We start from the raw sequence: 25,665 nt of genomic DNA on the forward strand, positions 1-25,665 counted from the left end.
TATATTGTGTGAAATACTACACTTATATTGTGTGAAATACTACACTTATATTGTGTGAAATACTACACTTATATTGTGTGAAATACTACACTTATATTGTGTGAAATACTACACTTATATTGTGTGAAATACTACAGTTATATTGTGTGAAATACTACACTTATATTGTGTGAAATACTACACTTATATTGTGTGAAATACTACACTTATATTGTGTGAAATACTACAGTTATATTGTGTGAAATACTACACTTATATTGTGTGAAATACTACAGTTATATTGTGTGAAATACTACACTTATATTGTGTGAAATACTACAGTTATATTGTGTGAAATACTACACTTATATTGTGTGAAATACTACACATATATTGTGTGAAATACTACACGTATATTGTGTGAAATACTACACTTATATTGTGTGAAATACTACACTTATATTGTGTGAAATACTACACTTATATTGTGTGAAATACTACACTTATATTGTGTGAAATACTACACTTATATTGTGTGAAATACTACAGTTATATTGTGTGAAATACTACAGTTATATTGTGTGAAATACTACAGTTATATTGTGTGAAATACTACACTTATATTGTGTGAAATACTACAGTTATATTGTGTGAAATACTACAGTTATATTGTGTGAAATACTACACTTATATTGTGTGAAATACTACAGTTATATTGTGTGAAATACTACAGTTATATTGTGTGAAATACTACAGTTATATTGTGTGAAATACTACACTTATATTGTGTGAAATACTACAGTTATATTGTGTGAAATACTACAGTTATATTGTGTGAAATACTACACTTATATTGTGTGAAATACTACAGTTATATTGTGTGAAATACTACAGTTATATTGTGTGAAATACTACACTTATATTGTGTGAAATACTACACTTATATTGTGTGAAATACTACACTTATATTGTGTGAAATACTACAGTTATATTGTGTGAAATACTACAGTTATATTGTGTGAAATACTACAGTTATATTGTGTGAAATACTACACTTATATTGTGTGAAATACTACACTTATATTGTGTGAAATACTACAGTTATATTGTGTGAAATACTACACTTATATTGTGTGAAATACTACACTTATATTGTGTGAAATACTACACTTATATTGTGTGAAATACTACACGTATATTGTGTGAAATACTACACTTATATTGTGTGAAATACTACACTTATATTGTGTGAAATACTACAGTTATATTGTGTGAAATACTACACTTATATTGTGTGAAATACTACACTTATATTGTGTGAAATACTACAGTTATATTGTGTGAAATACTACACTTATATTGTGTGAAATACTACAGTTATATTGTGTGAAATACTACACTTATATTGTGTGAAATACTACAGTTATATTGTGTGAAATACTACACTTATATTGTGTGAAATACTACACTTATATTGTGTGAAATACTACAGTTATATTGTGTGAAATACTACAGTTATATTGTGTGAAATACTACAGTTATATTGTGTGAAATACTACAGTTATATTGTGTGAAATACTACAGTTATATTGTGTGAAATACTACACTTATATTGTGTGAAATACTACAGTTATATTGTGTGAAATACTACACTTATATTGTGTGAAATACTACACTTATATTGTGTGAAATACTACACTTATATTGTGTGAAATACTACAGTTATATTGTGTGAAATACTACACTTATATTGTGTGAAATACTACACTTATATTGTGTGAAATACTACACTTATATTGTGTGAAATACTACAGTTATATTGTGTGAAATACTACACTTATATTGTGTGAAATACTTCACTTATATTGTGTGAAATACTACACTTATATTGTGTGAAATACTACACTTATATTGTGTGAAATACTACAGTTATATTGTGTGAAATACTACACTTATATTGTGTGAAATACTACAGTTATATTGTGTGAAATACTACACTTATATTGTGTGAAATAATACGTCAAAGAAAACCAAGCGGCAGGTAACAGAAGGGGCGTGGTCAGTACGCACCTGCTCCGAGCTCTCCGACGGGGAGTTCCTCAGCGAGCGTCGCCGGGTTACGATGACCGAGGGCTTGCGTTCGGCGCCGCCCAGCTCCGGCGGGTCAGTAGGCCTCGGCGGCCAGACGCTTGCCACAGCAGCTCCGTCCCGGTCGGGTTCCGAGGGGTCAAGGGGACACACCGGCACTGACACGGGGATGACGAGAGGCAGCAGGCTGTCGTCTCGCGGACGCTTGGTGTTCGACCCCTGCTGGGAAGATGTCCATGGTCTGTTGGCCTCCTGGCGACCACAATTCAAGAACAGCTTCAGGAAAGATGAAAGATTTTCACATCCCATAGAACAGGGGTCACCAACCTTTTTGAAAGCAAGAGCTACTTCTTGGGTACTGATTAATGCAAAGGGCTACCAGTTTGATACACACTTCAATAAATTGCCAGAAATAGCCAATTTGCTCAATTTACCTTTAGCAAATAAATCTATATTTATAAACAAAATGGGTATTTCTGTCTGTCATTCTGTCGTACATTTTTTGTAGAGAATAAATGATGAAAAAAACACTTAATTGATCGATTTGAAAGAGGAGAAAACAGGAAAAAAATTAAAGAAAAATTTTGAAACATAGATTATCTTCAATTCGCCAAAAAAACGGAAATGCTGATTATCGGTCCTGCTAGACACCGAACTCTATTTAATAATACAACTCTAACATTTGACAACCAAACAATTAAACAAGGCGACACGGTAAAGAATCTGGGTATTATCTTCGACCCAACTCTCTCCTTTGAGGCACACATTAAAAGCGTTACTAAAACGGCCTTCTTTCATCTCCGTAATATCGCTAAAATTCGCTCCATTCTGTCCACTAAAGACGCTGAGATCATTATCCATGCGTTTGTTACGTCTCGCCTCGACTACTGTAACGTATTATTTTCGGGTCTCCCCATGTCTAGCATTAAAAGATTACAGTTTGTACAAAATGCGGCTGCTAGACTTTTGACAAGAACAAGAAAGTTTGATCACATTACGCCTGTACTTTATATACCTTTATATACATATATACATACATATATACCTATACTGTATATACCTTTATATACATATATACATACATATATACCTATACTGGCTCACCTGCACTGGCTTCCTGTGCACTTAAGATGTGACTTTAAGGTTTTACTACTTACGTATAAAATACTACACGGTCTAGCGCCATCCTATCTTGCCGATTGTATTGTACCATATGTCCCGGCAAGAAATCTACGTTCAAAGGACTCCGGCTTGTTAGTGATTCCCAAAGCCCAAAAAAAGTCTGCGTGCTATAGAGCGTTTTCCGTTCGGGCTCCAGTACTCTGGAATGCCCTCCCGGTAACAGTTCGAGATGCCACCTCAGTAGAAGCATTTAAGTCTCACCTTAAAACTCATTTGTATACTCTAGCCTTTAAATAGACTCCCTTTTTAGACCAGTTGATCTGCTGTTTCTTTTCTTTTTCTCCTATGTCCCACTCTCCCTTGTGGAGGGGGTCCGGTCCGATCCGGTGGCCATGTACTGCTCGCCTGTGTATCGGCTGGGGACATCTCTGCGATGCTGATCCGCCTCCGCTTGGGATGGTTTCCTGCTGGCTCCGCTGTAAACGGGACTCTCGCTGCTGTGTTGGATCCGCTTTGGACTGGACTCTCGCGACTGTGTTGGATCCACTATGGATTGAACTTTCACAGTATCATGTTAGACCCGCTCGACATCCATTGCTTTCCTCCTCTCCAAGGTTCTCATAGTCATCATTGTCACCGACGTCCCACTGGGTGTGAGTTTTCCTTGCCCTTATGTGGGCCTACCGAGGATGTCGTGGTGGTTTGTGCAGCCCTTTGAGACATTAGTGATTTAGGGCTATATAAGTAAACATTGATTGATTGATTGATTGAATTCCGACTCTTTAAAATTCAAAATTCAACCAAAAGTAAGAAGAGAAAAACTAGCTAATTCGAATCTTTTGGAAAAAATTAAAAAAAGAATTTATGGAACATCATTAGTCATTTTTCCTGATTAATTTTAGAATTTTGACGACATGTTTTAAATAGGTTAAAATCCAATCTGCACTTTGTTAGAATATATAACAAATTGGACCAAGCTATATTTCCAACAAAGACAAATCATTATTTCTTCTAGATTTTCCAGAACAAAAAATTCCAAAAAAATTCAAAAGACTTTGAAATAATATTTAAATTTGATTATGCAGATTTTCTAGATTTGCCAGAATACTTTTTTTATTTTATTTATAATTTTGAAGAAATATTTTACAAATATTATTCATCGAAAAAACGGAAGCTAAAATTAAGAATTAAATTAAAATGTATTTATTATTCTTCACAATAAAAAAAAAATAGGTATATGTGTTTAAAAATCCTAAAATCATTTTTAAGGTTGTATTTTTTTCTCTAAAATTGTCTTTCTGAAAGTTATAAGAAGCAAAGTAAAAAAAATAACTTAATTTATTCAAACAAGTGAAAACCAAGTCTTTAAAATATTTTCTTGGATTTTCGAATTCTATTTGAGTTTTGTCTCTCTTAGAATTAAAAATGTCGAGCAAAGCGAGACCAGCTTGCTAGTAAATAAATACAATTTAAAAAATTGAGGCAGCTCACTGGTAAGTGCTGCTATTTTTAGAACAGGCCATTGGGCCACTCATCTGGTCCTTATGGGCTACCTGGACTATTGCAACACACCTCTTTGTCGGGATCCCTAGCAAGTACTTCCAAAAGCTGCAGTACATACAGAATAGTGCTGCTAGAATCCCGATGAGAGTGCGGATACATGACCACATCACACCAGTTCTCAACTCCCTTCACTGGCTTCCTGTTCCACTCAGTATTAAATACAAAGTCTCCCTACCAACCCACCAGTGCCTTCATGTAAATGCCCCCCTCTACCTCAAAGAATGCTCTCCCTGACCACCTGAAGGCGCCACAGACTGTGGATGCTTTTAAAAAAGGCTTAAAAAAAAAACTTTTTTTAAAAAACTTTTTTTAGTTATATGCATACTAGTTGTGTACTGTAGCACTTTGAAGTTGTTTGCTCAATATAAAGTGCTTTCACAAATACAATTTTTAATTTTTTTATTTTGTTCTATTGTATATTTTACATTATTCTGTATTTTATTGTATTTTTGCAAATGTTTTTTCAAATGTATTTAATTGTATATTTATTTTTGCACATTTTTGTATTTCATTAATCCATCCATTTTCTACCGCTTGTCCCTTTTGGGGTGGCGGGGGTTGCTGGAGCCTATCTTAGCTGCATTCGACTGGAAGGCGTGTACACCCTGGACAAGTCTCCTCCTCATGTCAGGGCCAACACAAAAATTCCCCCCCTCTACCTCAAACAACTGCTCACCCCCAAATCCTCCACACGACACCTCCGATCCGAACGGATTAACCTCCTGCAATCTCCGAGAACAAAGCTACGAACAACGGGAGACCAGTTGTTCTGCTCCACCGCTCCCAGTCTGTGGAGCTCTCCCTGACCACCTGAGTGCACCACAGACTGTGGATGCTTTTAAAAAAGGCTTAAAAACCTTCTTTTTAAAAAAAAAAAAAACCTTTTTTTTAGCTACATGTGTGCTAGTTCTAGCTATTAGGCTGTTCAATTTGTTTTTTTTTTTGTTTTTTTTTAATATACTGTAGCTGTAGTTGTTTGCTCAATGTAAAGTGCTTTCACAAATCAAATCTTTTTTTTTCAGATTCGCAAATTTTTTCCCTTTTTTAATGTATTTTTCTCTATTGTATATTAAACTTTAAACTGTATTTAATTGTATTTTTGCAAATGTTTCTTAAAATGTATTTAATTGTATTTTTATTTTTGCACATTTTTTTTATTATTTTACTTTATAATTTTATGTTATTCCATCCATCCATCCATCCATTTCCTACCGCGTGTCCCTGTTGGGATCGCGGGTGTGCTGGAGCCTATCTTAACTGCATTCCGGTGGAAGGCAGGTTACACCCTGGACAAGTCGCCACCTCATCACAGGGCCAACACAGAAATGCCCCCCCTCTACCTCAAAGTACTGCCCACCCCCAAATCCTCCACACGACACCTCCGCTCCGGACAGACTAACCTCCTCCAACCTCCGAGGACAAAGCTACAAACAACGGGAGACCGGGCTTTCTGCTCTGCCGCTCCCAGTTTATGGAACGCTCTCCCTGACCACCTGAGGCCACCACAGACTGTGGATGCTTTTAAAAAGGCTTAAAAACCCTTCTTTTTAAAAAAGCCCTTTTTTTTAGATGTATGAATCAGAATCAGAATCAGACATTGCATGCTAGTTCTAGCTATTAGGCTGTTCTAGTTTTTATTTAATTTTTTTATTTATCTTTTTTTTTTTTTTTTAAATACACTGTAGCACTTTTAGGTTGTTTGCGCATTGTAAAGTGCTTTTACAAATAATATGTATTTATTTTATTTTTTTTCAGATTCGCACATATTTTCATTATTTTTTTATGTATTTTGTTCTATTGTATATTATATATTATATAGTATTTTTGCAAACGTTTTTTAAAATGTATTTGATTGGATTTTTATTTTTGCAAATTTTTTAAAAATTATTTTATCTTATAATTTTATTTTATTCCATGCATCCATCCTTTTCCTACCGCTTGTCCCATTCGGGGTCGCGGGAGTTTCTGCAGCCTATCTCAGCTACAATCGGGCGGAAGGCAGGGTACACCCTGGACAAGTCGCCACCTCATCGCAGGGCCAACACAGATAGACAGACAACATTCACACACTAGGGACCATTTAGTGTTGCCAATCAACCTATCCCCAGGTGCATGTCTTTGGAAGTGGGAGGGGCCTATCCCCAGGTGCATGTCTTTGGAGGTGGGAGGGGCCTATCCCCAGGTGCATGTCTTTGGAAGTGGGAGGGGCCTATCCCCAGGTGCATGTCTTAGGAGGTGGGAGGAAGCCATTTTTATTTTCTTTCTTTTTTTTATTACATTTTATTTAAGAATACTGTCTAAATGAGAAAGACTAATCCATGCCTTGGTCTAGGCTGCTGTAAAGACCTTCACACTGTGCTCTCTAAAAGATCTCTAAAACAAGCTGCAGTACATCCAAAATGCTGCTGCTTGAGTCCTGACTAGAACCAGGAAATATGATCATATTAATCCGGTGCTCAGGTCCCCCTGTTGGCTTTGGGCGGCTCAGAGAATGGACTTTAAAACAGCTCTGCTTGCGCTGTGGCTCAGTTGGTAGAGCGTTCGGGCTCCAGTACTCTGGAATGCCCTCCCGGTAACAGTTCGAGATGCTACCTCAGTAGAAGCATTTAAGTCTCACCTTAAAACTCATCTGTATACTCTAGCCTTTAAATAGACCTCCTTTTTAGACCAGTTGATCTGCCGCTTCTTTTCTTTTTTTCTCCTATGTCCCCGATGACCATGGATGAAGTACTGGCTGTCCAGAGTCGAGACCCAGGATGGACCGCTCGCCTGTGTATCGATTGGGGACATCTATACGCTGCCGATCCGCCTCCGCTTGGGATGGTTTCCTGTGGACGGGACTCTCGCTGCTGTCTTGGATCCGCTTTGGACTGAACTCTCGCGGCTGTGTTGGAGCCACTATGGATTGAACTTTCACAGTATCAAATTAGACCCGCTCGACATCCATTGCTTTCGGTCCCCTAGAGGGGGGGGGGGGTTGCCCACATCTGAGGTCCTCTCCAAGGTTTCTCATAGTCAGCATTGTCACTGGCGTCCCACTGGATGTGAATTCTCCCTGCCCACTGGGTGTGAGTTTTCCTTGCCCTTTTGTGGGTTCTTCCGAGGATGTTGTAGCCGTAATGATTTGTGCAGCCCTTTGAGACATTTGTGATTTGGGGCTGTATAAATAAACATTGATTGATTGATTGATTGATTGATTGATTGATAAACTGACGAAGGCCGTGAGATGAATGCTGCTACATCTTAACTTCAAAGCATGCCGGCAAACACAACACAGCTACAGACGACATCTTGTTGTGTGTGTGTGTGTGTGTGTGTGTGTGTGTGTGTGTGTGTGTGTGTGTGTGTGTGTGTGTGTGTGTGTTTTGTGGCTGGAGAGGCCCGTTATTGTTGTCGCCTTTGGTGGAAAAGTCCAGCAAACAAACACAGCAGAGAGACATTTTGCTGAGTGCTGCATGAAGAGAGTGTGTGTGTGTTTGTGTGTGTGTGTGTGTGTGTGTGTGTGTGTGTGTGTAGCGAGCAAAGCCAGGTCTGGAGTTTCTCTCCTTTGATGGAATGAATGGGGGAGGTGAGGGCTGTGCAGGCATGTAACCAAACACACCGTCAGCTCCGACCCCGGCAGGCAAGGTCGTGCAGAGCAACACTGACTCAGTGCCGTTAAGCAACTTGTTGCGCAATCACGTCTTGGCTGTGTGTGTGTGTGTGTGGGGAGGGGGGTGCCTAAGGAGCAAGGTGTGCAAGACACACAAATAAGTGTGTTGATTGCCAGGTAGTCGCAACTCCAGGAGGTCCTGGTGGGGCGGCATAGCTCGGTTGGTAGAGCGGCCGTGCCAGCAACTTGAGGGTTGCAGGTTCGATTCCCGCTTCCGCCATCCTAGTCACTGCCGTTGTGTCCTTGGGCAAGACACTTTACCCACCTGCTCCCAGTGCCACCCACACTGCTTTAAATGTAACTTAGATATTGGGTTTCACTATGTAAAGCGCTTTGAGTCACTAGAGAAAAGCGCTATATAAATATAATTCACTTCACTTCACTGGGTTCACATAGTTGTTCAGTTCCTACGACGGCAATGTAGTGAAGTGAATTATATTTACATAGCGCTTTTCTCAAGTGACTCAAAGTGCTTTTAAATAGTGAAACCCAATATCTAAGTTACTGGGGCACCTTAACTTTTTCCACTGAAAAATTATAGCATGCAAAGGCCCGGGGCTGTCCTGGTACCAATATTTTAATATTTAATATTTAATATTTTAATATTTTAAATAGTGAAACCCAATATCTAAGTTACTGGGGCACCTTAACTTTTTCCACTGAAAAATTATAGCATGCAAAGGCCCGGGGCTGTCCTGGTACCAATATTTTGATACCGTTGCCGGTACCAGAATGTATTTTGATACGTTTTTCGATACCTTTCTAAATAAAAGGGGGGGGGGGATCCTAAGGAGCAAGGTGTACAAGACACACAAATAAGTGTGTTGATTGCCAGGTAGTCGCAACCCCAGGAGGTCCTGGGTTCACATAGTTGTTCAGTTCCTACGACGGCAATGTAGTGAAGTGAATTATATTTACATAGCGCTTTTCTCAAGTGACTCAAAGCGCTTTACATAGTGAAACCCAATATCTAAGTTACATTTAAACCAGTGTGGGTGGCACTGGGAGCAGGTGGGTAAAGTGTCTTGCCCAAGGACACAACGGCAGTGACTAGGATGGTGCAAGCGGGGATCAAACCTGCAACCCTCAAGTTGCTGGCACGGCCGCTCTACCAACCGAGCTATACCGCCCCGTAAGTCCGGTGCATAACACCCAGAACTGGGGCGCCTTAACTTTTTCCTCTGATAAATCAAAGCATGTCCCGGTACCAATATTTTGGTACCGTTGCCGGTACCAGAATGTATTTTGATACGTTTTTCGATACCTTTCTAAATATGCGGTCCTCTCCAAGGTTTCTCATAGTCATCATTGTCACTGTCACCGACGTCCCATAGGGTGTGAGTTTTTCCTTGCCCTTATGTGGGCTCTACCGAGGATGTCGTGGTTTGTGCAGCACTTTGAGACACTTGTGATTTAGGGCTATATAAATAAACATTGATGATTATCTTTGGTTTTGCCTTCTTGAATGGCTTTGTGTACGAATTCCATCCATCCGTCCATTTTATACAGCCTGTCCCTTCACTCTAAATTTCCTCATCCATGAATCTTTCATCCTTGCTCAAATTAATGGGGAAATCCTCGCTCTCTCGGTCCGAATCGCTCTCGCTGCTGGTGGCCATGATTGTAACCAATGTTCAGATGTGAGGAGCTCCACAACCCGTGACGTCACACGCACATCGTCTGCTACTTCCGGTACAGGCAAGGCTTTTTTGTTAGCAACCAAAAGTTGCCAACTTTATCGTGGATGTTCTCTACTAAATCCTTTCGGCAAAAATATGGCAATATCGTGAAATGATCAAGTCAATCAATCAATCAATCAATCTTTACTTATATAGCCCTAAATCACTAGTGTCTCAAAGGGCTGCACAAACCACCACGACATCCTCGGTAGGCCCACATAAGGGCAAGGAAAACTCACACCCAGTGGGACGTCGGTGACAATGATGACTATGAGAACCTTGGAGAGGAGGAAAGCAATGGATGTCGAGCGGGTCTAACATGATACTGTGAAAGTTCAATCCACAATGGATCCAACACAGTCGCGAGAGTCCAGTCCAAAGCGGATCCAACACAGCAGCGAGAGTCCCGTACACAGCGGAGCCAGCAGGAAACCATCCCAAGCGGAGGCGGATCAGCAGCGCAGAGATGTCCCCAGCCGATACACAGGCAAGCAGTACATGGCCACCGGATCGGACCGGACCCCCTCCACAAGGGAGAGAGGGGCATAGAAGAAAAAGAAAAGAAACGGCAGATCAACTGGTCTAAAAAGGGAGTCTATTTAAAGGCTAGAGTATACAAATGAGTTTTAAGGTGAGACTTAAATGCTTCTACTGAGTATGACACATAGAATGGAGCTGCTATCCCTGTTTTAAATGCGAAAATCTCATTTCAGTAACAAGAAAGCGGTCAGGCCGCCGACACCTACCTTTACGCCGTGTGACGGTAGCGTCTCCATCTCCGACGCTTTTTGCGCCAAAGTCTCGAGGTTGACCTCCTGGGACACCCTGCGCTTCCTGTGCGTGCTCTGGATGACGCCGGTCGGGGCGGCAGGGACGTCGCGGGTCCCGTTGTGGGGGACCCGCATTCCCGGGGCCGCCTGGTCGCAGGCGGCGAGAAAAGGGTCGCTGTCCGACGGCGCCCCCCCTTCTTTGGAGAGGCGGCGCGACCTGCGGAGCTGCGTCTGGGACAAGGTATCCGGCGGGAGCTGCGCCTGGGAGAAGGGGTCCGGCAGGAGCGGCGCCTGGGACAGAAGAGGCGGATCTGAGGGCTGCCAGGGATCTGGGGTGACGTCCTGGATGATCGGTTCCGGGATGTTGTTGGGGGGGGCGGACGTGGAGCACTCCTGGGAGAGAAGGACCACAGGTTGTGGGTGCGGGTGCGTGTTGGGAGCAGGGGGGTAACAGTCCAGCACATGCGAGCTTTGTTGTTGCAACTGCTGATGTTGCATTTGCTGCTGCTTCATCTTTTGCTGTTGAACCATCTGCTGCTGCTGCAATTGAAGGCGCTGCTGCTGTTGCAGCTGCTGCTGGATGAGCCGGTCCCGCTTGAGCTGCTTGGGGGGTTTGTCCTGCACCGAGTAGTTGGGGGGGTTAGGTAGCCTGGTGTTGCCTTGGAAGGTTTGGTAGTAGGCAGGAAGGTGCTGCCTGGGCTGACCAAAGGCTAACTGGAAAGGCTGCAAGACCGAGTTGCCCCCCTGCTGGGAGGCGTTACTTGGCTGGGGATTCAGCGCCCCCGGTTTTAGAGTCTCCTGGAAGACCTGTTGCTGCTCCCACTCCAGATTCCGAGCCTCTGCCGCCTCCCTGTAGACGTCCCTGGCTTTGCTCGTCTCTTGTGCGGCCTTTCCGAAGGCGGCCTGGTTCCTGGAGTCCGTCACGTTGACGCCCCCCAGGTAGTTGGCGAAGGTCTGTCCCCAGTTCGCCATGGTGGTCCAGGTGGTGGACCTCTGATGCTGGGACAGCGACGGCTGCTGCCGATCGGGCTCCTGCTGGGGCCACTTCATGGGGACGGTCTGCTGATAATGGCCCCGGTTCTGGTCGCCCTTATCCGGGCTGAAGATGACCGAGTTGAGGTACACGTGGGGAGGGGCGTCCGGGTTGGAGGCGGCGCCGCTCGCAAGCGCGACTTTCCCGGGTGCGGATGCGGCGCCCGCCTGGACGTAGTAGGCCCCCTCGGGTTGCTGGGGGCCCTCCTTCATGGCGGCGGCGGCGGCTTGATCGGAGAAAAAGGTGATGCGTTTGCCCGTCCTTTTTGCACCAGGTTTCTGCGGGGCTGGCACGCTCATGGCGAGCATCAATACGCCGAAGTAAAGCAGAAAAACTCCCAATGAAAACGCAGAAGTCACAAAAGAAGTATCTTCCCTTTTGCAGCTCAGGCGAAGTCCAAAAGGTTTCTAATCCTCAGCCCTGGGGGAAGAAACAGAAGTCAAATCACTGAAGACTCAAAAACGATATTTCCGAGGGGGAGGTGGGCTCATTTTCACCGCATGAAACAACATTTGTCAGCGCTACGCTTCCATCCATCCATCCATCATCTTCCGCTTATCCGAGGTCGGGTCGCGGGGGCAACAGCCTAAGCAGGGAAACCCAGACTTCCCTCTCCCCAGCCACTTCGTCCAGCTCTTCCCGGGGGATCCCGAGGCGTTCCCAGGCCAGCCGGGAGACATAGTCTTCCCAACGTGTCCTGGGTCTTCCCCGTGGCCTCCTACCGGTTGGACGTGCCCTAAACACCTCCCTACGCTTCACTTTAGAAAAAAGGTGGCAACAATATTCGCAGAGGTCACATGACACCAAACAGGCCCACCTTGAGTAATGACGGGGGTGTCCAAAGTGCGGCTCGCGGGTCATTTTTTAACGGCCCTAAGCATATTCTAAAAATACGATTAAAAAAACAAAAAAAGTGGTATAAAAGAGGTGAAATGTGACAAGAAAATGTTGCATTGTTTACTCTAGACCAGGGGTAGGGAACCTACGGCTCGCGAGCCAAATGTGGCTCTTTTGATGACTGCATCTGGCTCTCGGATAAATCTGAGCTGACATTGCTTAACACGATAAGTAATGAATAATTCCAATTGTAATCAAAGTGTTAAAAATACTGTTGAAAATATAAAACATGCTCATGCATTTGAGTCCATCCATCCTTTTTTGTACCAAGAAGTTGCATTAAGGGTAAGAAGTGATTGAATTATTATTGCTTAATTTAGGGCTTGCCCTCCTGGAGGTTCTTCAGACCACCAAGTCTCTCAGTTGCTTTCCAGCAATTGTCTTTTTCCCTTTCGTTCTCGCTCGCGCTCTGGCTCCAACCTCAAACCCGTCTCTCCTCCTGGCTGCTGCTTAAAAACAGAGCGACAGGTGATTAGATAACAAGGCCCAGGTGGGAACATCTTCGCTCCTGTCGCTGATTTCAAGGCCGGTCCTGGCAACACCCCGCTTCGCTGCAGGCCCGCAGGCCACGCCCCCATCCACAGTTAGCTTCAGAATAACAATGTTATTATAAAGAATAATAGACCTATTATACTCTAGAAATTTTGGTCTTACCAAAAAATGCACACTTTTAGTTGTGTTCAGTGTTGAAAAAAATATTTTACGGCTCATACGGAAATACATTTTATAATATTTGGATTCTTGGCTCTCTAAGCCGAAAAGGTTCCCGACCCCTGCTCTAATAGCACAAAGCTGCCATGCAGGCTGTTATTATCTTTGGAAAAATAATAATTAATCAAAATCAATGTCACATTAAATATTCCACTTTAAGATATTTTTTTAGGGGAAAATGTTGCATATTTTGTGTTTGCCATATAAAAAACAAAGTTGTTTTTTTTCCTAAAGAAGGGCCTAATAAGAACAAACAAATAAATGATAAATAAATGGGTTGTATTTGTATAGTGCTTTTCTACCTTCAAGGTACTCAAAGCGCTTTGACACTACTTCCACATTTACCCATTCACACACACATTCACACACTGATGGAGGGAGCTGCCATGCAAGGCACTAACCAGCACCCATCAGGAGCAAGGGTGAAGTGTCTTGCTCAGGACACAACGGACGTGACGAGGTTTGTACTAGGTGGGAATTGAACCAGGGACGCTCGGGTTGCGCACGGCCACTCTCCCACTGCGCCCCGCCGTTCCAAAACAAAAAACATAAACAACAATAAAAGTTGAACTCAAGACGATTGTTTTTAAAGTAAACAGTAAAAAAAAAGTTTTTTTATTTTTAATGAGTAGGACCCTTTTGGATCCCCCAATAATTTTAGTGCAATTTTTTGTGTGTCATTGCTAAAAAAAAATAATAATAATAAATTTAAATCAATGGTGTTATGTGTTGACATTTTTAAGGCTCCAATTATTCTATAGCTCGGTTGGAGTGGCCAGCAACTTGAGGGTTGCAGGTTCGATTCCCGCTCCCGCCATCCTAGTTACTACCGTCGTGTCCTTGGGCAAGACACTTTACCCACCTGCTCCCAGTGCCACCCACACTGCTTTAAATGTAACTTAGATATTGGGTTTCACTATGTAAAGCGCTTTGAGTCACTAGAGAATAGCGCTATATAAATATAATTCAATTCACTTCACTATAATCTCAAATATTCCACTTTAAATATTGCATATTTAGTTTTTTCCCCCCCATAACAAAACAGGGTTTTCTTTGACAAAAAGGGGCATATAACTTTAATCTTTATATAAATGTTATATTGACAGATAGACCTAATCTTGATCTAGAGATTTAAACCTTGAATAACAATAATACAAAATAATGACACATTTTACTTTTTTTTTTTTGACCAAAATCCTTTTGGGGTCCCTGGGATCAAGCCTGAGTGAAGGCCTAAATGTATATTTTTACACATATTTTGTATTGGTGTTTGAAATAAAAACATATCAAAATGGCCCCCGCTTGCTTTGATTTTTTGGACACCCCTGAGTTATGAGTTTTGAGAACTTGGGGATAGAGCAGAGGCTCAGAACATAGCAAATATTCATCAATACTTCCAGAACATATGATTTGTAAGAAGTGGTGGGTAGTAACTCGGGCTGGGCGACATGGGCGAAAAAGTATATCTCGATATATTTTTCAGTGAAAGTACACATGTAAATATATTATTATTCAGCGATATTCAGTGAAGTTGAAGTGAATGACGACTGTACTGTAAACACATTTATTAACCCAGTTAGTCAGGTAATAACAACACAGAAAATAAATGGTTTAAATAGCACAATTATATAACATAAATAAAATAGAAAAGTATTATTTCTACCTCAAATAAATACCACAGCTGTGCAATTAATACAAAATGTATCCAAAAAATACATTTGCAGGAAGGCACTTTGTGATTTCCCATCCTGGTTTGATGACCCGACCTATCTTGCCTCTGATTGGCCGGTCCCTAACCCATGGTGACTCATCCTAGTAAACAACCAACCAATCATGGATGTTCTTATATGCACATCTTGGAAGGAAGAAGGGGAGGGGTTTAGACGCCCATGGCGGGGGGGCGGGGAATAAAACAAATAAGCGGCGTTCGGTCATTTTAACGTGAAATAAATTATATCCATATTACGATATTTTCTTAATTCCTATCATGTTTGAAAATATATCGATATGTCTTACAAACTCGATATATCGCCGTGCCCCAGTAGAAACGTTCTACGTTTAATCCACAAAAATGTTTTTCATATTTATTTCATATTTATATATACACCTATACACATACACACACACATACATCATATATATATATATATATATATATATATATATATACAAATATATACATGTATATATGTATATATATGTGTGTGTGTGTATATTTATATATACACACACATACACATATACAGTATACACATATATGCAACACATATGAAAATATACACGTATATATACACAGTCACACACATGTACATGTATACACATACATACATATACATATATACAATATATATATATATACTGTATATACACAGTCACACACATACTACGTGTATACACATATATATATATTTATATACATATATTTATACACATATACATATATATATATACATACATACACACACATATATAAATATATACACACATACAGTATACGCATGTATACAACACATATGAATATATACACAGTCACACACATACTACAGGTATCTACATACATACACATGTATACACACACATATATATATATATATATATATATATATATATATATATATATATATATATATATATATATACACACACGCATACAGTACACACATATATACAACATATATGATTATATACAGGTATATACACAGTCACACACATACTATGTGTACATACAAACATACAGATGTATACACACACGTATATATATATATATATATATATATCCATCCATCCATTTTCTACCGCTTATATACACATACACACATATTCAGTACACACATATATACAACATATATGAATTTATCAAGTTATATACACATTCACACACATACTACGTGTGTATAAAAATATACAGATGTATACACATACGTGTATACACACACACACACACATATATATATATATATATATATATACATACACACACACACACACATTACAGTACACACATATATACAACACATATGCATATATACACGTATATACACAGTCACACACATACTACAGGTATATACATACACATGTATACACACACATATATATATACATACATATATATATATATATACTGTATATACACAGTTACACACATACAATGTGTATGTACATACATACACATGCATACACATATATATACAGTATATACACACACACACATAAATACACATTTATACAGTTTACACATATAAACAACACATATGAATATATACACGTAGGGGACAAGCGGTAGAAGTGGTTGGATGGATATATACAGTAACACACATACTACGTGTGTATACATACATACACACACATATATATACATATATGTGTAAATACATATATACACACACACACACACACTCACACACATATATATATATATATATATATATATATATATATATATATGTATATATATATATATATTTTTTTACCCCATTACATTTACTGAAATACCTTTGTATTTTGTAAGACATATTTTTACTTTTACTTGAGTATTAAATCAGAAGTTACTCACCAGTTAGCACTTGAGTAATGTTTTACTGAATACTAACTCTTACTCGCGCAATTATTTGGATGACTACTTTGTATTTTTGCTTGAGTCGTATTAACTTCAGTCCAATTTTTGTTAGGGATGTGCTGATTGTTTTTTTGTGAAAAAGTAGGTGACTGACCATTGCAGATTAATGTCTTTGAACGCCGATCACAAACGCAGATCCGCTCTGGCTGAGAAGCTCGCAGCTAATTGTGTACGACCATACATGGTGTGGAGCCGCTCTCTTAGCTACTAATAATCACCTTTATCAGGGAAAAAAACCCTGAATTTCTTCGTTATCTTAAGTATCATATCAAGTTGTATTATAACTACAGGATAGGGATGTGTACCGTTAACATTTGAATGGATACGGTATCGATTCCCGATACCTGCGAATCGATACCGGTACTCAAAGGTACTAATTTTCAGTACTTTTGTGTGTGTTGACATTAACGGCACCCGAGGGTCTTGTGACAACGTAATAGATGTCATATATCACATACAACAATGTAATAGATGTCATATATCACATACAACAATGTAATAGATGTCATATATCACATACAACAATGTAATAGATGTCATATATCACATACAACAATGTCATAGATCACATACAACAATGTAATAGATGTCATATATCACATACAACAATGTCATAGATGTCATATATCACATACAACAATGTAATAGATGTCATATATCACATACAACAATGTCATAGATGTCATATATCACATACAACAATGTAATAGATGTCATATATCACATACAACAATGTCATAGATCACATACAACAATGTAATAGATGTCATATATCACATACAACAATGTCATAGATGTCATATATCACATACAACAATGTAATAGATGTCATATATCACATACAACAATGTCATAGATGTCATATATCACATACAACAACGTAATAGATGTCATATATCACATACAACAATGTAATAGATGTCATATATCACATACAACAACGTAATAGATGTCATATATCACATACAACAATGTAATAGATGTCATATATCACATACAACAATGTCATAGATGTCATATATCACATACAACAATGTAATAGATGTCATATATCACATACAACAATGTAATAGATGTCATATATCACATACAACAATGTAATAGATGTCATATATCACATACAACAATGTCATAGATGTCATATATCACATACAACAATGTCATAGATGTCATATATCACATACAACAATGTCATAGATGTCATATATCACATACAACAATGTAATAGATGTCATATATCACATACAACAATGTAATAGATGTCATATATCACATACAACAATGTAATAGATGTCATATATCACATACAACAACGTCATAGATGTCATATATCACATACAACAATGTAATAGATGTCATATATCACATACAACAATGTCATAGATGTCATATATCACATACAACAATGTAATAGATGTCATATATCACATACAACAATGTCATAGATGTCATATATCACATACAACAATGTAATCAGTATTTCTTGTAAAGTGCATAAAAAGGAGTAGGGAAGCTGGAACAATGGACAAACAAGATGGCAAAAAGCAAGTACTTTCATGTAGTATCGGACAGAAAGGAGGACTTTTGTTTCTCCGCCATTTAAAAATGTGGACGTTATCATCACTACTGTCTGATTCCAATCAATGCAAGTCATCAGAGTCAGGTAACACACCGACTTATATTCTTGTCTTCGTGAGAGAAAAGAATCTGCAACATGCTTGTATTATCATTGAACACCTTTAACAATAAATAAATATAAATATGAATGAGGGAGGCCCTCTCTACTTGGTCAATTGAAAAGTCGCTGGCCTGCAGAAAAAGTGTGTTCAGCCCTGACATAAAAAATAACAATATGTCATAACGTAATGAAAATTTAAGCAATAGCTCGTACCGTTTTTGGTCCAAGTTGACCTGTGCAAACATGATCCAAATAATGCTGAGTATGACAATAAATGTGATGCATCACCACCAAAATAAATGACATAAAACGATGAGTCCAAACCCCCCAAAGGCCACTAAACAAGGAATAAGAACAATAAAGAAGCCAGGGGGTTGTGTACTCCGAGTGATGGCACATTTTAAAAGCCCAGTATGAGTCATGGAAAGGGAGGTCTGTGCCCTTTGAGTCGCAAAGAGGATCACAAAGGAAGGACAAAGTGAAAGTGAACGAGATGAGCCGATGATGTGTGAGATAGCAGCGAAAGCGGGCAACAAAAAATGTTGACAGCCTGTAACCATTTTATCGCCGTGGCAACCCCCGCTAGGAGTTTCACAAATATTACCATTCAGCGATGGCCTGGTTTCTGGGCAGACTTTGGCACAGCAGCTCCTGCCAAATCTCCAAGCGTTTTTTTTTTGAGTTTCTAGTGAAAAACTTGCATCCACCATCTGCATGCCCACTCAGGACTGATGGTACTTCAGCCATGTCTTAGCCTGTTTTACGTTAAAGACCCTCTAATCAGAGGTGGGTAGAGTAGCCAGGAATTGTACTCAAGTAAGAGTACTGTTACTTTAGTGATTTATTACTCAAGTAAAAGTAAGGAGTAGTCACCCAAATATTTACTTGAGTAAAAGTAAAAAAGTATGTTGTGAAAAAACTACTCAAGTACTGAGTAACTGATGAGTAACCTGTTTGTTTAATGATTACGGCAACAAGTAATGCACAAAAACATAAAAATAGCAATGAGCAAATTCATAGCCAGGAATATCTCTTAAGCAACTAAAACAATAATATATATTAAATAATAATACATTAAAATAAAAAAAATGAAGGCAAATTGAGCCACAATAACTTAACAGCACCATAGCCTCAGTAGGCATTGATTGATTGATTGATTGATTGATTGATTGATTGATTGATTGATTGATTAAAACTTGTATTAGTAGATTGCACAGTACAGTATATATTCCGTACAATTGACCACTAAATGGTAACACCCCAATAAGTTTTTCAACGTTTATCAATTACTTAATAAATGACCAAGTCGAGGTGATCTACCTCATATGTACATACACACACATATCACATATATATATATATATATATATATATATATACATACAGTATATCATTTATAGTTTTTTATTTTGCCGTTTTTGTTGACATGTTAAAGGTGTTTTAATGAATATACATGCATGTTTAACATATAGATTCCTATCTTTCATGAAGACAAGAATATAAGTTGGTGTATTACCTGATTCTGATGACTAGCATTGATTGGAATCAGACAGTATAGTGCTGATAATGTCCACGTTTTCAAATGGAGGAGAAAAAAAGTTCCTCTTTTCTGTCTAATACCACATGAAAGTGGTTGGTTTTTGGCATCTTATTTGTCCAGCTTCCATATTGGTTTTTATACACTTTACTCGAAATACATTGGCGGCAAACTCCTTAGCTTGCTAGCTTGTTTGCGCTGGCTTTCGGAGACTCTTATTTTGTTAGCGCAGGCGCGATGGAGCGGCGCTTTTATTGTGAAGACAGGAACTGTGCGATCAGTCTTTAGGCTTTTGACGGGAAGTACGGTTGAAATAAAAAGTGTCTTTTTTCCTTTACACTTTTGATTGATTGATTGAAACTTGTATTAGTAGATTGCACAGTACAGTACATATTCCGTACAATTGAGCACTAAATGGTAACACCCCAATAAGTTTTTCAACTTGTTTAAGTCGGGTCATGTGACCACCTGGCTCTGTTTGATTGGTCCAACGTCACCAGTGACTGCATGTGATTGGTGAAACGCAGGCATGCGTAGTTCCTACTTTGAATGTGTGTCTGACAAAAACAAAACAAACAAAACGTGCATTAATAGATCGATAAAAAAAAGTAGCGAGTAACTAGCTGATTGTAGATAAATGGAACGGAGTAAAAGTAGTGTTTCTTCTCTATAAATATACTCAAGTAAAAGTAAAAGTATGTTGCATAACAACTACTCTTAGAAGTACAATTTATCCCAAAAGTTACTCAAGTAGATGTAACGGAGTAAATGTAGCGCGTTACTACCCACCTCTGCCTCTAATACATGGGTGTCAAACTCTGGCCCGCCGTGTAATTTAATTTGGCCCTTGAGGCAATATCAATTTAGCATTAGAGGCGGCCCGCCGGTGTTATACAGCGTCGGTGCCGCTGTAACACCGCATTCACCGCTAATACTCATACTTGCCAACCCTCCTAATTTTCCCGATAGACTCCCGAAGTTCAGTGCCCCTCCAGAAAACCTCCCGGGGCAACCATTCTCCCGGATTTCTACCGATTTCCACCTGGACAACTATATTGGGGGCGTGCATTTAAGGCACTGCCTTTAGCGTTCTCTACAACCTGTCGTCACGTCCGCTTTTCCTCCATACTAACAGCGTGTCAAATAATATTTGTGGCTTTTACACACACACACGCACAAGTGAATGCAAGGCATACTTGGTCAACAGCCATACAGGTCACACTGAGGGTGGCCGTATAAACAACTTTATCACTGTTACAAATATGCGCCACACTCTGAACCCACGCCAAACAAGAATGACAAACACATTTCGGGTGAACATCAGCACCGTAACACAACAGAACAAATACCCAGAACCCCTTGCAGCACTAACTCCTCCGGAAAACTTCCAGCAAACTGACCAATAATTAACGTTTTATTCATGCCTTTTCTCTTGCTACTTCAAGGCTTGAATGTTTGGTTCATTCATTATTGTTATTTTATTCTAAAATTTCTTATTAGCCTGCGGAAAAAAATTGATATTTACCTCATAAGATTGCAAATAGAAAAAATGGCATAACATTTTTATTTAAATTTGATTTGATATGCCATTGATATTTTTTAATTAGTATTATTATTATTTGAAACTGGATTTTGCATGTCACTAAAGTTATATAAGCCTTGCTTGTTCAATATTTAATGCAAAACTTGTTTTGGTCTCTCTTAAAAGGTTCATTTGTTCAACCTTGGCCCGCGGCTTTGTTCCGTTTAAAATTTTGGCCCACTCTGTATTTGAGTTTGACACCCCTGCTCTAATACATGGGTGTCAAACTCTGGCCCGCGGGCCAAATTTGGCCCGCCCTACAATTTCATTTGGCCCTTGAGGCAATATCAAATTAACATTAGAGCTGGCCCGCCGGTACTATAAAGGCACTGCCTTGAGCGTTGTCTACAATATGTTGTCACGTCGGCTTTTACTCCATACAAACAGCGTGCCGGCCAAGTCACATGATATATGCGACTTGTACACACACTTAAGTGAATACTTGCTCAACAGCCATACAGGTCAGACTGAGGGTGGCCGTATAAACAACTTTAACACTGTTCCAAATATTGAATTGAATTGAATTGAAATATTTATTTCAAACCTGCACAGTACAACTAAACACAGTTTGTTTGTTTTTTTACATGTTGGCAAAGATATTTATGCAAGGCTTGAAAAGGGGTTGGATGAAGCAGCTGCTTATAATAGCCCAACCCCTCTCACTCATTCCACATTTGACATAAACAATATAATACAAAAACAATACTCTACAAACAAAACAAAATATGCGCCACACTGTGAACCCACACCATACAAGAATGACTAACACGTTTCGGGAGAACATCCGCACCGTAACACAACATAAACAGAACAAATACCCAGAACCCCTTGCAGCACTGACTACCACCTAAACAAGCCCCCCACCACCAACCCCACCCATCTCATTATTTTTTTATTTTAAGATTTATTAGCGTGTGGAAAAATTTAATATTGATATTTACCTCAGAAGGCTGCAAATAGAAAATAAGCATTAAATGTTTTATTTAAATTGTATTTATTTGACCATTTATTTTTTTTCCGTTTGTTTTTTGAATGTGGATTTTGCACTACTAAAGGGGAACATTATCACAATTTCAAAAGGGTTAAAAACAATAAAAATCAGTTCCCAGTGGCTGGTTGTATTTTTTGAAGTTTTTTTCAAAATGTTGCCGGTCCCGGAATATCCCTAAATAAAGCTTTAAAGTGCCTTATTTTCGCTATCTTCGAAACCACTATCCATTTCCCTGTGACGTCATACAGTGCTGCCAATACAAACAACATGGCGGTTACCACAGCAAGATATAGCGACATTAGCTCGGATTCAGACTCGGATTTCAGCGGCTTAAGCGATTCAACAGATTACGCATGTATTGAAACAGATGGTCGGAGTATGGAGGCAGATAGCGAAAACGAAATTGAAGAAGAAATTGAAGCTATTGAGCGAATAGCTATTGACGCTATTCGGCCGTAGCGTGGGTGTACCTAATGAAGTGGCCCGTAGCATGGCTGCCTTATTAGCATCGCCGGTAAAATGTGCGGACCAAACGATCAGGACTTTCGCATCTTGTGACACTGGAGCAACTTAAATCCGTCGATTGGTAAGTGTTTGTTTCGTATTAAATGTGGGTATCTCGTTTCAAATGTACATACAGCTAGCGTAAATAGCATTTTAGTATCGATTAGCGTAGCATGTTAGCATCGATTAGCTGGCAGTCATGCCGTGACCAAATATGTCTGATTAGCACATAAGTCAACAACATCAACAAAACTCACCTTTGTGATTTCGTTGACTTAATGGTTGCAAATGCATCTGCAGGTTATCCATACATCTCTGTGCCATGTCTGTCTTAGCATCGCCGGTCAAATGTGAAGACACTTTGGTTCATTCAATGGGGGTCTGGCGGCAGATTTCTTGCCAGTGGTGCAACTTGAATCCCTCCCTGTTAGTGTTGTTACACCCTCCGACAACACACCCACGAGGCATGATGTCTCCAAGGTTCCAAAAAATAGTCGAAAAAACGGAAAATAACAGAGCTGAGACCCGGTGTTTGTATTGGAAAATGAATATGGCGGGTGTGTTACCTCGGTGACGTCACGTTCTGACGTCATCGCTAAAAGACCGATAAACAGAAAGGCGTTTAATTCGCCCAAATTCACCCATTTAGAGTTCGGAAATCGGTTAAAAAAATACATGGTCTTTTTTCTGCAACATCAAGGTATATATTGACGCTTGCATAGGTTTGGTGATAATGTTCCCGTTTAAGAAATGGGACAGGAGGACACAAACACGAGCAATAGTAGCATACTACGTGCGCTAAAGTGCTAACATTACACTCATTTGCTGGGTTAGGATAACTCAATGATCAAACTTACACTCCCACATCTGCAGCTGACTGACAGAAAGTTGGAAGGGATTTCATTTAAGATATGTAACAATGGCTGTTTTTTTGTTTGTTTGTTTTTTTAGAAAGGAGTGGGCGTCTGCACATGGGCTCATCGAGCTAAGGATGGGTTAGAAGCGGTATCATGTCTTGGAGAAAGGAGAATTGTTCACGCCGACGTCATGATATCGATACCGGAGATCTGTCCGATGCCAGCAACAACAACTCTCCAATATCATCCGTGTTACCAGCAGGCCTGCAACCTGTTTATTTGTGCAAAGCTGGACAGCCAGTTCACGTCTAAATGTCCTCCAGGTGGCACATTTAGGACTGGCAGCTACACAACAGATAAGCACACAATAGCAGGCAAGCTAGAGATACGTAATAATCATTGAACGATACCGCAGTGTAAAAAAAGCACAATTGTCAATATAAACAAGTACCAAATAATTATGGTTGTATATGTACCAGAAAGTATCTAGTCACACACGAGTCCGCATCAATCAACTGACTGAGCTTCACTTCATGAATTATTGTGGCCCCAAAAAAAACTATTACCACTCCATTTTAACTTAAAGACAGCATAAGTCCATTCCAGATGGCTTATAATCAGAGATGTGTCAGAGCTAGTTTGTGTCGAACCCCAAGATGCAGAGAAGGAAACCATGTTTTGCAGGAAAACATGGTTTAATTTAAATACTAAGACCAAAACAAACAAAGGGTACAAACAAAAAGCGCGCACGTGGGCGGATAACAAGCAAAAAGAGCTAGCAGGGGAACTACAAAATAAACGGAGCTAGCAAAAACAAAAAGGCCTAGCGCGGAAGCTAGCAGGTCTCGAGCTGGAAACAGAAGTCGTACATGAAATATAAAAACAAAAAACTGCAGTCAAATAAAGCTTACCGCAATGCTGCATTGACAAAACACGACACGACAGGTAGCAACGACAAGAGCGACATCGACATGACAATAATCCAGCACTGACTGGAAGACAAAGTAGGTACAAATAGGATTGATTGATTGATTGATTGATACTTTTATTAGTAGATTGCACAGTACAGTACATATTCCGTACAATTGACCACTAAATGGTAACACCCCAATAAGTTTTTCAACTTGTTTAAGTCGGGGTCCACGTTAATCAATTCATGGTAAGGAGCGGGCTGATTGACACCAGGTGCGGCCAGGTGCCAATCGGCCGCAGTTGAGGGGAAACAAAGCACTCAGGGAGACAAACAGGAAGCTGAACCAAAATAAGAGTGCTGACAGGAACTAACGACAGGAAATACTAAACACACAGAGGACAAACTAAAATACAAACAAACTGTCAGCGGCAAGCCTGACAAGATGTCCGATAATATCAGACTGCCGATATTATCGGCCGATAAATGCTTTAAA

At 39.7% G+C, this 25,665-nt stretch overlaps 1 protein-coding gene across 1 annotated transcript in view; it reads right to left on the reverse strand.

The window, feature by feature from the left end:
- The window catches only part of LOC133550160 (mitotic deacetylase-associated SANT domain protein-like), a 38,238-nt gene that overhangs the window by 3,794 nt on the left and 8,779 nt on the right, over positions 1 to 25,665 (reverse strand). The window contains exons 2-3 of the mRNA XM_061896260.1: positions 10,830 to 12,306; positions 2,050 to 2,319 (exon numbers count right to left, since the gene is read on the reverse strand). Of these exons, the coding sequence (XP_061752244.1) occupies positions 2,050 to 2,319; positions 10,830 to 12,194 (1,635 nt within the window). The 5' untranslated portion in view covers positions 12,195 to 12,306. The remainder of the gene's footprint in view (positions 1 to 2,049; positions 2,320 to 10,829; positions 12,307 to 25,665) is intronic.

The sequence above is a fragment of the Nerophis ophidion genome, linkage group LG03 (assembly GCF_033978795.1).
Source record: "Nerophis ophidion isolate RoL-2023_Sa linkage group LG03, RoL_Noph_v1.0, whole genome shotgun sequence".
In the NCBI taxonomy this organism is placed as follows: domain Eukaryota; kingdom Metazoa; phylum Chordata; class Actinopteri; order Syngnathiformes; family Syngnathidae; genus Nerophis; species Nerophis ophidion.